Source organism: Adiantum capillus-veneris, chromosome 11 (genome assembly GCF_014529385.1).
Source record: "Adiantum capillus-veneris isolate H3 chromosome 11, ASM1452938v2, whole genome shotgun sequence".
In the NCBI taxonomy this organism is placed as follows: Eukaryota; Viridiplantae; Streptophyta; class Polypodiopsida; order Polypodiales; family Pteridaceae; genus Adiantum; species Adiantum capillus-veneris.
This window is the reverse complement of record NC_140941.1, coordinates 156,167,002-156,183,785: the sequence shown is the minus strand read 5'-3', so window position 1 is coordinate 156,183,785 and position 16,784 is coordinate 156,167,002. Positions and strand designations below refer to the sequence as shown.

The 16,784-nt window shown below is 44.1% G+C and overlaps 1 protein-coding gene across 1 annotated transcript; it reads left to right on the top strand.

Moving 5' to 3' along the window:
• The first annotated feature begins 10,604 nt into the window (after window positions 1-10,604).
• LOC147448282 (uncharacterized) lies at window positions 10,605-16,504 on the top strand. The gene is made up of 3 exons (XM_086523780.1): window positions 10,605-10,877; window positions 15,765-15,954; window positions 16,203-16,504. The coding sequence occupies exons 1-3, from the start codon at window positions 10,605-10,607 to the stop codon at window positions 16,502-16,504; spliced, it is 765 nt and encodes a 254-aa protein (XP_086379906.1).
• The last annotated feature ends 280 nt before the right edge of the window (window positions 16,505-16,784 follow it).

Genomic DNA, 16,784 nt, shown 5'->3' with positions numbered 1-16,784 from the left:
GAGCTGAAACATTTCACCCTGTTTTGTTATGACACGAATTGAGGCTGAACCGTTTCGCGGTGACGATACATCTGGGACACTTCTGGTGGGCATTCCATCTATTGGCCGATGATGGTAGAGGATGTAAGGTGCAGCGGAAGATTTTAGGGTTCTTTGACTCAGGAAGTGTGCTCTACACAGCTTAGGGTTCCTTTTACTGATACTTATGGAAGAATATAGATACTGAGAAGAGAGAGTGCATGAGATAAGTACATAAGCAGGTTGAGAGAGAGAGAGAGAGAGAGAGAGAGAGAGAGAGAGAGAGAGACGACACTAGATGGAGTCCCAAACCTCCTGCAAGGGCCCCCCACTTCGTTACCGGAGCGGTATTTGCTTTGAGATTGCACGCACCGGATACAATGATGATGAATGTTGTATTGGGCTGATCACAATGAATGTAATGATTAGTATGCTAATGGTACTATAACTCTGTGGTGCTGATGGTACTAAGATACTGGGGTGCTGGCTAAATACATTGAATGTACATTAGGCTGAATATAATGAATGTAATGATTGGGCTGAATGTGTTGGATGTATGCTGAAGGTACTGCTGAATACTTGCTAAACTGCTGATGTAATTAGGGCTGAAAACTGAATGGGTTGAATGCGCTCTGCTGATGCTTGAGGGTATTGCAAGCTCTTCTATTGCCAACGCTCAAAGTGGTCTGAAACACTGGCTGATCTGTACTGATATCAGGGCTGATCGTTGGAGGTCCTTCAAGCCCCAAAGATGATGCTGTCAATCATACGAAAGGAATTCTGGGAAGTTTCGTTGGCGCCGCTCCGAGACGACATCCTTTGGTCACCAAAATTTGCACACTTAGGGGAGAGTGCACGTCCCCCAAGCGTAAAAATTTTGGCGCCAAGATGGTATCATCTCATAGCGACGCCGACCAAACTTGCTGGAATTTCCCTCACTTGACGTCTTATAGCAATGTGAGACAAATTTCGGCAAGTTTGGTTGGCGCCTCTCTGAGACGACGTCCACTACAAGAGGTTGTGTGCTCTTGTGACGCTGTTAGCGACGAAAATACATTTGGTTTTTATAACCCCCGGCGTCGCTAAAACCGTCGCTAAGAGCGTCGCTAGGAGAGCGTCGCTATATGCGTCGCTATAAGCGTCTCTATATAGAGACGCTCATAGCGACGGTTATAGCGACGTTCACACTGAAGACTATAGCGACGCTACAGAGCCATAAATAGCGACGGTTATAGCGACGCCCGAGAGAATTTTTTTTTGGTGGCAGGGCATTGAATGCCCTGCCACCCATCAAACATATTGTACTTGATTCACTTTTTAAAAAAAGTGCAAGGGTAGATAATAGACCCAAAATAGTCACCCACAAGACGCATTGTTTGCAAAATTGACAATTGTACACATCATAGGCAAAATGAATTGATTGGCAAATGTAATAATGACAATTGTACAACATCATAGGCATAAAGAATTGATTGGCAAAAGGAATTGCGGTGACAAATGTAATAATATACATGGTTCAAAAAGACGTATAAAATCCGTCTCATGATACATAAGCTATGAGAAACCCTAAACTAATGCTATCTAGCTACGGCTAAACTGACGTCGTCTAGTCAGACGTCTCATCGTGTCCAAGCGGCGTATCTGTCGGATTCTGCAAAAAAAGACAATAAGACAGCTTTCAGTAAGTATAAACATATAACGACATTTACAAAACAATACAAAAAATAAAAAAGAGTAAACCCTAATACTAACCATGCCGCCGCGAGAACTGAGAATGTCCATCAGGGCGTTTAAGCCCTTCCTGCCTGCGTACTCGTGCTCGTACGGTGTGGGATCACGTCCTGTCATCGACCACTGTCAAAACATACAAAGATTTCATTATGTTAGAATTAAAAAACTCATAAACCCTAAACTATCGAACATAAAGAGCAATGTGAAAACACTTACAAAATCGGCCTCAAATGATGCCCATCCACCGCTCCCCAAGTGGTGCGAGCTCGCTGCCTCTACTCGCGCTCTGGCTGCATCCTTTTGTTGCTTCCACTTGTCGGGATTCTCGCGCGCTGCTTTCTTCACATTCTTCCAATCTTCTTTGGCCAGCCAATCTGGCCTGTTCCACCCATTCTTGATTGCTTTTTGCACTTCGGAACGCTTGTGTTTGCAGTATTCGCGCATTCGAATCTTCATCAGGTCTTCATTGAAGCGCTGATCCCGTGTTGGAACAGGAAACTCATCATGAAGTATGCTGATGACTCTGTTTTTTAAATCACTTGGTACTTCACTCCATTTGTTTAGTATGTATTATCTAAACAGCTGAGAGCAAAGACCACGCATGCACGAGATCATCTTCTTGCCGTCATCATCCATGATGATGCCGCCGCTGAAGTCGATGGAGTAAGACAAGCCCTCTGGCCGGTGACACATGAACCTGGGTGTCCCGACAGGGGTCTCTAGCGGCGTGTCGATGGGGGTACGGACATCAGGTGTCTCCACCGGCGTCTGGGCCCCGAAGCGAGGAGTGTCGAGTGGGGTGGCTCCTGGCGGAGTAGGTAGAGGTGTGTAGCTTCTAGGAACAGTCAGCCGTGCAAAACCTGGCGTAGATGGCGATGCTGTGGCTGGTGTGGGGGCGGGCAAAGAAGGGGAGGGTAAAGAGCCTCGTCGAACACGAGGCGGTGTGGAGGCATCGGTGGCGGAATCCCCACAACAACCGCCACCGCCACCACTAGAGCGCCGGTGTCTAGACGAGTGTGAAGCTCGTCTCGTGGACGCCGAAGCTTCGGAGCGCTCTGAATGCTCCGAAAGAGAGGGAGATGCGGATGGAGTAGGAACGCACGATGATGCGCCAGAGCGATGACGCTCCACGTACCACTGTCTCTGCTGCGGTGACAAAGAAGAAAGAAACTCCTCATCATCCATACCTGCATTAAACACACGAATATTTAAACTTAATATTGAATGAATAGAGTAGACAATGACGCAAAGACCATTAAATACAATGACGTAATGACGCATATAAATACAATGACGCAATGAATTGAGTGATAGAAGAGGCAAGTCGAAAACTCAGAATTTTCAATCAAAAGATGTGAGCGCGAGTAGAAAAGAGCGTTATACACCATGGAAGGTACTTAGAGAGCCAGAGCTTTTACAACACGGAGCAAAATTGTTCAAATACAATATTTGTGGCTTTAAGAGATCTCTCTCTCATCCTCGCATAACTCAGCATAACTTGAGTAAAACGCTTTTTATCGATTCGTTCCACCCTAAAATGTCGACCTTTACACCATGCTGCTGTGTATGACTTATACTACAACGAACAAAGATTATGAGTGGCCGTTCAAACGTTTATAAATAAAGTCACTTGCTAGTCGTACATTGCAAACTTACCTTGGTCGCGCAACCCCGAGAGTACTCCCACTCTTCCTCAGTCACTTCGTCACCGCATTGTTGTGCGCTTTTCAATTGGTTGTGCAACCATCTTAAGCTCATGAAGGTAGGTAGGCTCTCCAGAACCGCTGGATAGTGCATCGGTGGTCATCTTCCCCGTCTCCACTCGATTCGTGCCCTTTGTCGCTCTTGCTTTGCATCCTCATATTGTGAAATCCACTTTTGCATCACTGGATTGTGAAGCATGCAAAATTGGTTGATTTTAGCCTCTAGATCTTCCGTCATCTTCTTCTCAACACCGAGATTGCACATGACAATCCCAGATATGCGCTCATCATCTATGGTTCGCCATAGCGTGTCCCGGGCTTTATCAAATCCGTCTAGCCACTCTCCAATGTACACTAGGGACTCTGATACCAACCAACCTTCTGCCATGCTACCCTCCGGACGTGCCTTTTGACGCACATATCCCTTAAGCGTTTTCATGAAACGTTCTAAGAAGAACATCCATCTGGAATGAACTGTGCCAGCTATTTCCACCTCATCAACTATGTGAACAAGAAGATGCACCTGAATAGTTAGCATTGTAGTAGGAAAATGTTTCTCAAACATGGACACAAGCTACGCAGCATTTAGTTTGGCAAATGGTATGGAGTCTACGTTGATCTCCTTTTGTGAGATCCATTGCACCAGCTTTGCAAGTTTGTAGATTGTGTTACGGATGTCGAGAGACAAACATCCCTCAATGGCAACCGGTAAAATAAACTGTAAAGTATGTGCAGCAATGATATTAAAGTCCACATTTTATGCAATGATATTAAAGTCCACTATGAACGTACCTGACACATTTTATGCCAATCGTGTGACTTCAAACCGGTAAGCTTTCCTTCTTTAGTAAAACACGTTCGGAGCGAGTGCATTATGCCAGTGGGGGTCCGTAAAGATCGAATGGTCTCTTTTACTTTGCGTTCTTGGGCTCCTATGAAAATCCATGGTGCTTTAGGGAGTTTTATCGATCCATCAGACGCTGTTTGCGGCCAATATTGCTCCATACGATCCACATTTCTAAGGTCAACTCTGGCTCCCAAAGTATCTTTCTTACCGGTCAGATGGTCCCATAGTAGATTACCCACATTCTTGAATATGTGCATTGGATCGAGAAAGTGATTGATCATGAGTCGGGGCCAGTATGGTAACTCGTACCATAGAGATAGTCTCTTCATCCCTGGAGGCAATCCGTCATCGCACATCTCCTTCTGCTCTAACCATGCTTGTGCAGAAATCCTTGGTGGCTCTCTTCCCAAAACGCCGTCGCGTAACACATGATTCTCTGGAAGATACGCTTGATGACCTTCGTAGATTTGCTTCTTCAGTGAGGGTGCCCTACGTGCATTCAGTCTAGGTCCACATGTGATACATGCTCTGTATCCGCTTGTTTGAAGCCCTGCATGTATACACATGATAATAGATCAACTATGGGAAAAAACAAGATTTACAGTGTCTGAGTGAGGAGTGTCAATAGATCACCTGAGCATTCTGTTAGCGCGGGATAGTCATGCATGGTCCACATTAGAATGCCTCTGATCAAAGCATTCTGTCGTCCTGTGTGTCGGCTCATATCCACCACCTCTATGCCAATCCACAATTGTTGTAGCTCTTCCAATAGTGGACGAAGATACACATCCATATTCCCCACTTTATATCGCCCTGGCACAATCAAGCTTAGCCATAGGTGCCCCTTCTTCGTAGTCAACCACGGGGGAATATTGTAGTTGACGATGACAACGGGCCATACACTGTAAGATGTTGATCTTTGACCAAATGGATTTACGCCATCCATAGCCAGGCCTAAGCGCAAATTTCGAGCTTCCCTGGCAAAATCCGACCATGTTCCATCTATATGTTTCCAGGCTACGCAATCTGCAGGAATTCGTAGCACACCATCCGAAGATTTATTCTCCTCATGCCATGATGCTAGGGCGGCCATGGACTTACATTCGAAGAAATGCTTGATGCGAGGAAGCAGAGGGAAATGTCGCAAAACCTTTTGTGGAATTTTTGTCCCGTGGAGATCTACTCGATATCTTTCGGAATCACATTTCGGGCACTTCTCCATGTCTATGTATTCCCCTCTGAAAAGAATGCAGTCATTTTGACAAGCGTGGATAGAATTGGAATCCATCCCCAAGTTTCGCAAAATCTTTCTTGCTTCATCTCGGGAATCTGGCATCACATTGTTAGCTGGTAGTATGTGCTCTTTCAGCAATCTACACAACATAAAAATATGATACAGTCGTGTAAAAATCTATCAGATAATTATACATTTAGAGTTTTATTAAAGTAAACTAATTGTAATAGATCACCTGAAAAGCGCTGTGACGCTAGTGTCACTCCATCCAAACTTTGCCTGCATGTTGAGAAGAACCAGGAGTGCTTTCAATCTAGACATACGTGCTCCATTATACAATGGCGTATCGGCTTCACTTTTCATATCATCATAGATAAGCCTTTCTGAATCCATGATCGTCTCGATCATTTCATCAATCTCGGGCTCAAACATTGCCTCGTTGGGAATGTGCTCTGCATGATCATCCCCAGAGCTATCAGAGGCTACATCTTGTGGCCTCACATATGCTGCTTGACCAAAGCGCCTGCGAACACGTCTATTGGGTTGCAAGATTGCTGCTTGTTGGCCAGCGTCAGAGTCCGACGAGTTATAATTGGCAACAACTCGATCTATAATAGATGGATCGAACTCGCCAAATTCGCAAACGTGCTGCAAAGAAACACGTCTTGTCCGTCGCACAGCATGCTTGCATTGATTACAAGGACATAAGACCCTCGTTGAGAGATAGGTGTTTCTGTTGGACGGTCCCACATCCTCGTCACTACTCATAATGAGGATAAAAAACTTATAACCTGGACAACAAATTTAATATTCTATTGGCATTCTTCGTCTTATCTCTCTCTCTCTCTCTCTCTCTCTCTCTCTCTCTCTCTCTCTGTCTCTCTCTCACTCTCTCTACCTCACATTCTCTAGTCATGTCCAATCCCCACACACCTCGGTCTGGAGGTGCACGGAGATTAGAACCACCGGGTTATAATCTCGTCTTTATTGGTCAATACCTATATTTGTGGGTACAAGAAATCTACACACCCACGTCTACATGATACTGCATGTAGTGGACAAAACCCCTTTGCCTCTTCTCTAGCTGTAGCACTTCACAACATCTTAACATCTTTTCACAGTAGATCTTTTCACTGTTCGTCTAACTCTAAACCCTAAACCGTAAGTAATTCTTGCGTGGACTCGATCTAACGTAAATAAGGGTAAATCTAAATAAACGTAAATCTAACTAAAAATAAACCTAAATCTAATTTAACGTAAGTCTACATCTAACCTAATCTTTAACGTCTTTTGGGATAGTTTCCTACGACGTTAAAACTCTCTTCTTTGTGTGTGTGTGTGTGTGTGTGTGTGTGTGTGTGTGTGTGTGTGTGTGGGTAAACCTAAATAAACCTAAGTCTAATCTAATATAATATAAATCTAAATCTAACGTAAATTATGTTATATTAAAAACAAAGAACTAAATTAATAGGGATTATAAGAACCTTAAAAATGATTTAACACATAATTTTTCACATAACTCGGCAAGAGTTGGCATTCTCATCACTAAAGATGTGAGAGTTAACTTCCGACGGTGACGCTGCCTCATCTCCATCCACATCTGACGACAGCAATTGGCCCTTTAGACCGTTCTTGCTCTTGTTACTAACTTTGAAGTTGCTGTTGAATGACTAGAGGTTGTCTAGATGGTCATCGTGTCGGGGATGTAGTGACTCTTGCCGCCCTGAAGATCCACCTTCTTCCCTATCTTCTGAAGACATTTCACCAGTACTTTTGGATCGACGGAGCCTACCATGAGTGAAGGCAGCAATACCCTACATTCCATTGAGGGCTTTCTTCACCCGCTTCATGCAGGCATCGCAGTCTATGGAGACCTAAATCTAATCTAATATAACGTAAATCTAAATCTAACGTAAATAAACGTAAATTTAGTTAAAAATAAACCTAAATCTAATTTAATGTAAGTCTACATATAACCTAATCTTTAACGTCTTTTAAGATAGTTTCCTACGACGTTATAACTCTCTTCTTCTTGTGTGTGTGCGCGTGTGTGCATGTGTGTGCCAATAAAAAGAGATAAATGGTATAACCTTTCTATCACCCATGCCAAGTATGATAGATTGATTATGCCATTTCCCTCTTGAATAATAGGTCTTGAGTTCAACTCCTCGTCGACTAGATCTTTAGGTCTTTTAATTTTAATTAGTTTCCTACGACGTTAAATTAGTTTCTCTCTCTTTCTCTCTCAATGTGTGTGCGTTTTTTTGGATCGTATGCATGTTTTCTCTCTCTTTTCCTCTCTCAATGTGTGCGTTTTTTGTTTATGCATGTTCTCTCTCTCTTTTCCTCTCTCAATGCGTGCGTTTTTTGTTTATGCATGCTCTCTCTCTCTCTCTTTTCCTCTCTCAATGTGTGTGTGCATTCTTTGTTTATGTATGTGTGTGTGCGTTTTTGTTTTTGTTTGTACTCTCTCTCTCTCTTTCTCTCTCTCTCAAAAACACTATGTGTGTGTGTGTATGCGTGTGTGTGTGAGAGAGAGAGAGAGGGAGAGAGAAAGAGGGGAAGGGAACATGAGAATGAGGAGAGGGAAGGAGCATACCTGGCTCTCCTTCCTCTCCTCGTGTATGTGTGTGTGTGTGTGTGTGTGTGTGTGGAGAAGAAAAAAGAGAGAGAGAGAGAGAGAGAGAGAGAGAGAGAGAGAGAGGGAGAGCGTTACCTGCTCCTTGCTTGAGGGCGCCGAAAAACTCAGATCTGAGATCTGAGTTTTTGGGCGCGCTCGGTTATTTTTTTAGCCCAGTCGGCGTCGCTATGAGCGTCGCAAATTTACAAAGAAAGTTGCGACGCTCATAGCGACGCCGGGATTTTTTTTTTTGAGCGTCGCTGTGTGAGCGTCGCTAATATGAATAGCCTCTTGTAGTGGTCGTTTGGCCACCAAAATTTTCATGCGTGGGGCATAGTGCACGCCTCCTATGTGTGCAAATTTTGGTACCCAAACGACGTCGTCTAAGAGCGACGCCAACCAAACTTGCTGGAATTTCCCTCACTTGACGTCTTATGGCCATGCGAGAGAAAGTCCGGCAAGTTTGGGTGGCATCGCTCCGAAACGAGGTCATTTGGCCACCAAAATTTTCATGTGTGGGGCATAGTGCAGGCCTTCTATGCGTGCAAATTTTGGTGCCCAAACAACGCCTTCTCAGAGCGACGCCAACCAAACTTACCAAAATTTTGCTCACTTAACGTCTTATGGCCATGCGAGAGAAATTCCAACAAGTTTGGTTAGCGTCGCTCCGTGACGATGTTGTTTGGCCACCAAAATTTGCACGCTTGAAAAAAACTGCACGCCCTCCATACGTTCAAATTTAGGCACCAAGATGGAATCATCTCATAGCGACGTCAACCAAACTTGCCGGAAGTTTCCTCACTTGACGTCTTATGATCAATAAGAGAAATCCCGGCAAGTTTCGTTGGTGCCACTCTAAGACGACGTCGTTTGGATACCAAAAATTTGCACGCATGGGGGATAGACCACACACAACATGCGTACAAATTTTTGTGTCCAAACGATGTCATCTCACAAACAATGCCAACCAAACTTGCCGGAATTTTGCTCGCTTGACGCCTTATGGCCGTATGAGAGAAATTCTAGCAAGTTTCATTGGCGCTGCTCCGAGACAATGTCGTTTGGTCACCAAAATTTACACGCTTAGGGGAGAGTGCATGTCCCCTAGGCGTGCAAATTTTGGCGCCGAGATAGCATCATCTCATAGCGGCGCCGACCAAACTTGTCGGAATTTTCCTTCTTGACATCTTATCGCCATGCGAGAGAAATTCCGGCAAGTTTGGTTGGCACCGCTCCGAAACGACGTCGTTTGGCCACCAAAATTTTTACGCATGGGACATAGTATACGCTTCCCACAAGTGTAAATTTTGGTGCCCAAACGACTTCCTCTCAGAGCGACTTCAACCAAACTTGCCGGAATTTTGCTAACTTGACGTCTTATTGCCATGCGAGAGAAATTCCGGCAAGTTTGGTTGGCGCCGCTTTGAAACGACGTCGTTTGGCCACCAAAATTTACACGCTTGGGATAGCATGCACGCCTTTCAAGCGTTCAAATTTAGGCACCAAGATGGCATCATCTCATAGAGGCACCGACCCAACTTGCCGGAATTTCTCTTACTTGACATCTTATGGCCATGCGAGAGAAGTTCCGGCAAGTTTGATTGGTGCCGCTCTGAGACGACGTCATTTTGCCACCAAAATTTGCATGTGTGGGAGATAGTGCACGCTCCCCATGTGTGCAAATTTTGGCACCAAGATGACATCATCTCATAGCGATGCCAACCGAACTTACCGCAATTTCCCTCACTTGACGTCTTATGGCCATGCGAGAGAAATTCCGGCAAGTTTTGTTGGTGCCGCTCCGAGACAACGTCGTTTGACCACCAAAATTTTCACGCCAGGGGGATAGTGTACGCCTCTTATGCGTGCAAATTTTTGTGTCCCAATGACGTCGTCGTAGAACGTCACCAACCAAACTTGCTAGAGTTCTAGTCACTTGACGTCTTATGACCATGCGAGAGAAATTCTTGCAAGTTTGGTTGGCGCCGCTTCGAGACGACGTCGTTTGGCCACCAAAATCTGCACATTTAGAAAAGAGTACACGCCCCCCATGCACTCAAATTTAAGCACCAAGATGGCGTCATCTCATAGAGACGCAAACCAAACTTGCCGGAATTTTCCTCACTTGACATCTTATAGTCATGCAAGAGAACTTCCGGCAAGTTTCGTTGGCGCGCCCCAAGACGATGTCGTTTGGCCACCAAAATTTGTTCACGTGGGGGCTAGCGTACGTCCCCCATGCGTACAAATTTTTACACGAAGATGGCATCATCTCATAGGGGCACCAATCCATCTTACCGAGACTTCTCTCACTCGACTTCTTATGGCCATGCGAGAGAAATTCTAGCAAGTTTGGTTGGCGCCGCTCCGAGACAACGTCCTTTTATCACAAAAATTTACACGCATAGGGGATAGTGCATGCCCCTCACGTGTGAAAATTTTGGCATTAAGATGGCCTCATCTCATAGCGGCACAGACCGAACTTGCCAGAATTTCCCTCACTTGACGTCTTATGGCCATGCAAGAAAAATTCCAACAAGTTTGGTTGGTGCCGCTTCGAGACGACGTCATTTGGTCACCAAACATTGCACGCTTGGAGAAGAGATCACGCCTCCTATGCATGGAAATTTTGGTGTCAAGATGACATCATCTCATAGCCACGCCAACCAAACTTGCCGGAATTTCCCTCACTTGACGTCTTATGGCCATGCAAGAGAAATTCCGGTAAGTTTGGTTGGCGCCGCTCCGAAACGACGTTGTTTGGCCACAAAAAATTTTATGCGTGGGACATAGTGCATGCCTCCCACGTGTGTAAATTTTGGTTCCCAAACGACGTCGTCTCAAAGCGACACTAACCAAACTTGCCCAAATTTCTCTCACTTGACGTCTTATGGCCATGCGAGAGAAATTCCGGAAGGTTAGGTTGGCGTCGCTCTGAAACAACGTCATTTGGCCACCAAAATTTTTATGCGTGGAAGATAGTGCACGCCTTCCATGCATGTAAATTTTGGTACCCAAACGACGTCGTCTCAAAGCAACGCCAACCAGACTTACCAAAATTTTGCTCACTTGATGTCTTATGGCCATGCAAGAGAAATTCTGGCAAGTTTGGTTGGCGCCGCTCCGAGACGACGTCGTTTGGCCACCAAAAGTTGCACGCTTGGAAAAGAGTGCACGTCTCCCATGCGTTCAAATTTAGGTGCCAAGATGGCATCATCTCGTAGCGGCGCCAACCAAACTTGCCAGAATTTTTCTCACTTGATGTCTTATGGTCATGCAAGAGAAATCCTGGCAAGTTTTGTTGGCGCCGCTTCGAAAAGACGTCGTTTGGACACCAAAATTTGCATGCGTAGGGGATATACACACTCCCCATGCATACAAATTTTGGCACCCAAATGACGTCATAGCAACGCCAACCAAACTTGCCAGAATTTTGCTCGCTTGACGCCTTAAGGCTATATGAGAGAAATTCCGGTAAGTTTCGTTGGTACTACTCCGAGATGACGTCGTTTGGTCATCAATATCTGCACGCTTAAGGGAGAGTACGTCCCTATGCATGTAAATTTTGGCGCCAAGATGGCATCATCTTAGCGAGGTATTGACCAAACTTACTTGAATTTCCCTCACTTGATGTCTTATGGCCATGCAAGAGAAATTCCGATAAGTTTAGTTGGTGGCGCTCCGAAACGACGTTGTTTGGCCACCAAAATTTTCACACCTAGGGCATAGTACACGCCTCCCACATGTGCAAATTTTGATACCCAAACGACGTCGTCTCAGAGCGACGCCAACCAAACTTGCCGGAATTTTGCTCACTTGATGTCTTATTGCCATGCGAGAGAAACTCCGGCAAGTTTGATTGGCACCTCTCCGAGACGACGTTGTTTGGCCACCAAAATTTGCACGCTTGGGGAGGATTGCACACCGCCCACGCGTTCAAATTTAGGTACCAAGATGGCATCATCTCATAGCGGTGCAACCAAAATTGTCGGAATTTCCCTCAGTTGACGTTTTATGGTCATGCAAGAGATATTTTGGCAAGTTTCGTTGGCGCCGCTTTGAGACGACGTCGTTTGGCTACCAAAATTTGCCACGTGGGAGATAGAGCAAAAATCTCACACGTGTAAATTTTGGCTCATAAACGACGTCATCTCAGAGTGATACCAACCAAATTTGCCGGAATTTAGATAGCTTGACGCCTTATGGCCATACAAGAGAAATTCTAGCAAGTTTTGTTGGCGCCACTCTGAGACGACATCGTTTGGTCACCAAAATTTGCACACTTGGGAGAGAGTGCACGCCTTCCATGCATGCAAATTTTGCACCAACATGGCTTCATCTCATAGCGACGCCAACCAAACTTGCCGGAATTTCCCTCACTTGACGTCTTTTGGTCATGTACGAGAAATTTCGGTAAGTTTCGTTGGCGCCGCTCCAAAACGACCTCGTTTGGATACCAAAATTTTCACGCAAGGGGGATAGAGCACCCTCCACATATGAAAATCCAAACGATGCCATCTCAGAGCGACACCAACCAGACTTGCCGGAATTTGGCTCGCTTGATGCCTTATGGCCATACGAGAGAAATTCTGGCAAGTTTTGTTGGCGCCACTCCGAGACGACGTCGTTTGGTCACAAAAATTTGCACACTTGGAGAAGAGTGCACGTCCCCTACATGTGCAAATTTTGGCACCAAGATGGCATCATCTCATAGCAATGCCAATCAAACTTGCCAAAATTTCCATCACTTTGACGTCTTATGGTCATGCAAGAGAAATTCCAAAAAGTTTCGTTGGCGCCACTCCGAAACGACATCATTTGGCCACCAAAATTTGCATGCGTGGGGGATAGAGCACACCCCCATGCGTGCAAATTTAAGCACCCAAACGACATTATCACAGAGCGGCGCCAACCAAACTTGCCGAAATTTTGCTTGCTTGAGGCCTTATAGCCATACGAGAGAAATTATGGCAAGTTTCGTTGGCGCGCTCCAAGACGACGTCGTTTGGTCAGCAAAATATGCACGCTTAGGAGAGAGTTTACGTTCCCCACGCGTGCAAATTTTGGCACCAAGATGGCATCATCTCATAGCGACGCCGACCAATTTTGTCGGAAGTTTTCTCATTTGACGTCTTATGGCTATGCTAGAGAAATTTCGACAAGTTTGGTTGGCGCCGCTCTGAAACGACGTCGTTTTGCCACCAAAATTTGCACGCATGGGGGATAGTGCACGCCCCCATGTGTGCAAAATTTGGTGCCAAGATGGCGTCATCTCATGGCGGTGCCAACCAAACTTGCTGGAATTTCTCTCACTTGACGTCTTATGGCCATGCAAGAGAAATTCCGTTAAATTTGGTTGGCACCGCTTTGAGACGACGTCGTTTGGCCAACAAAATTTGCACGCCTGGGGAATAAATCATCTACATGAACCTTTGAGTTACAGAACTTAAAAAGAGAAATTAAATAGAAATAAATATTACCTCTTTGTTCGTACCTGAGATTTCCATCGCTTGAAGAGTTACAAGTTTCTTGTTTTTTCTAGCTTTGTCTCATCATCGGTATTCTAATAAATTAGCATCCTCACAATTGCTACCCACACAATTGCTAACCACGAAGTTGCTATACACAAAATTTCTAGCCACACTGAATGTTGTCCACAAAATGTAACCCTCATTGTTTTTTTTCAAACTCTCTCTCTCTTCTTAACCATCAATTTAATCCTTAAAGCACAAGCTTTCCTTTTTAGTTGGCATGGCTTCAAGATTGTACCCCGCTACCTCTCTATGGAACACAACCCCTCTCGCAAGCAACATGGATGTTCTAGAGTCTCTTGTCACAACCATTGGCTTCTCCACAATATAGTTGGTATGACGGAGATTATCGTATCATTTGTAAGAGCCCTTGAACAAAGATGTGGGTGCAACTAGCCAAACCCTAGCGAGACTAAGGCCCTATTAAAAGCATGGTACAAAGATAGAGAAGTGCTATTTTAGTAAGGAGAAAGAGAGAGGTGTCACGGAGAGAGAGAGAGAGAGAGAGAGAGAGAGAGATCTGATCTCTCTCTCTCTCTCTCACACACACACACATAATTCTCTCTCTTTCTCTCAACAAAATGCACCTCATAAATTTTGGATGCTCACAGTTCAATTCTAAACTACCATCATGTGGACCTATGGGCATGGTGGCAGTAGAGATAACTTGTTCAAAATTGAAAGATAAAAGACGAACCTTGATCCATAATACATTTTCTTTTTGCCACACATGTGACCCTCTCTCTACCTCTCTTTATTTATGCATGTTTGGCATGCGCTCTCTGAGTTGGGCATTGTGCGTCGCGGCTTCTCCTTAGGCAGACTAAGAGATTCTCATCGTGGAGGTGTTGAACAACTTATGTTGCGCAAATCCGTGACAAGAGCAATTGAACCATGAGGTGCTCACCTTCTTCAAGTGCACGATAGGTTTCTCTGATTGGGTCTTTCACAAAGCATCCTACATCTTCTCCTCCCTATATGAATTCATGTGGTTCCATTTTTTTTCATCAAGGACATCCTAGTAGAGTTACATTTTCTAACTCAGAATTGAATGTACAAATGGACTGACAATTAATTATGCACAACAAGGTAATCACAATGTACTTAACTCAAGAAAGCACACATTCTTCTCAAATCAAACCCCAAGCACAAGGATGACTTGCAAGCACTCTACCTATGGAAGTAAGAATTGAATGTACAAATGGACCTACAATTAATCATTCACAACAAGGTAATCACAATGTAATCAACTCAAGTAAGAACACATTCTTCTCCAATCAAACCCCACGCATATACATACACTCCAACACCTAGAGGGAGTGAAGAGTAAAGTGGGCCCCACAAGTCTCTAGCTAAACATTCACAAACTAGAACTAATCACAAAACATAATTAACAATGAGAGACACACATTCTTCTCTAATCAAACCCCAAGCAAACACACAGTCCAACATTGTTTGAGGACACATCAAACGGGCGCCCAACTAGTCGGACACGTAGCCGGACACCACATTTGTACTCTATTAGTTTTTCGAGCTAGTGTAATAATACTCTGTGTAAATCCTGATTCCAGACATTAGAAAATTTTGGAGGTCATTTGGAGGGCCTTATTGAAGAGAGAGAAAAGAAGGCGCATCAAATGAGCAGCAACCTTACGTAGCGTAGAAATACATGGAAAACAACACAAAAATGAAAGAAAACATTTTAAAATATTGAGTTTTGTCCCATTTTTGTAAGGTAACTCCCTCGTCTTACAAAGTAGGGTCCATTGCTAGTAGCCATCAAGTTCATGTCCCCTGACTACTGATTGATAGCTAACTCTTTCCCTTCATTAAAAGATATCCACTACCTTTATGAAAGACTTTCAAACCTCATTCTCCCTCCATTTTACCTAGGGCTTCGTCTTCTACCCGCCCAAGAAGTTCTAGAGGTTGCTCTACACTGTCCCCAACTAGCCTCACCATTAGTGTGCCAAGAAGACCATGTAGTAGCATAAGCACTATTTCAATCTCAAACTCTCTCACTACAGATAATAGGTGGAAAGAACATAGGATAAGCAAAGGTTCTTGGGTTCTTATGTAGCCAAGAAGGAAAAAAAGCTCAAAAGCAACAAACATATTTCGTTCTGCATGGAAAGCAAGAGTTCTAGATTTCAAAGTCGAGGTTGGTAAGAAGACTATGAAAGAAGTCTTTGTTCAACATGTTTTCACTCACTCTAATGTGATTGCTAATGGCGGTGATGTCTCCATGGTGCATAATCCACGGTGCAGCTGTAAGTTAATTATTTAGCACTCCTCTATAAATGTTATCTTACATTTCAAATGTGAATCTGTTTTTTTCTTCTATTATCACAAGTACATAATTAGGTTATATAGATGTTTGTATTTATTTCTATTCTATTACATTCACAGATGTTATCTTACATTTCAAATGTGAATCTGTTTTTTTCTTCTATTATCACAAGTACATAATTAGGTTATATAGATGTTTGTATTTATTTCTATTCTATTACATTCACAGATGTTTATCCTTCGTCATATGAGGAATGGGAACCATTGGAGTGCATTATAGGTCTCATCTCTGTGACCCATGCTCATATTGGAGTCTTGCAATATGCTGGCAGAACTAACAAAAGCTTGGCAGACGAGGGTATTTTCTTCTATGACCATTTCTACCAACTCAATCAAAGGAATCAGAGAGGAGTGTTGGTGAAGGCTCCACTAGCAACCAACTCGAACTCCGTGGATTGGCCCGTTCCCGACACAACAATGAGTGAGGCATTGAGGAGCAGGCTCTATAGGGATGTTCAAAGGTCTCTCTGAAACTCTGTATCGACTAAATTGGTGAAACTTGCAAATTTTTGTCCTGTTGGTATCTTTGTTGAGTTATTTCATACCTGCAAAGTACATGTTGTCAAAACTATGATGCTCTGCAAAACATTTGATTCCCTCTTGTGTGATAAGCTTCTTGATCGAGCGAGGTATGTGAAAGAAACAAATGGCATATGTTGCGAGATTGCTCTTGAAACTTTCATTGTCAAGTATATGCTTGCGACATAGACATTAATAATCTTCTTTTGGTACAAGCATTCTCACATTGTTG

Excerpts from the sequence above, each read along its gene's own strand:
- LOC147448282 (XM_086523780.1), top strand. The coding sequence starts at position 10,605 with ATGGCCTCATCTCATAGCGGCACAGACCGAACTTGCCAGAATTTCCCT. Across the intron at positions 10,878-15,764 it reads GCCATGCAAGAGAAATTCCG|CCAAGAAGGAAAAAAAGCTC; the intron begins GTAAGTTTGGTT and ends GTTCTTATGTAG. Across the intron at positions 15,955-16,202 it reads GCATAATCCACGGTGCAGCT|ATGTTTATCCTTCGTCATAT; the intron begins GTAAGTTAATTA and ends TTACATTCACAG.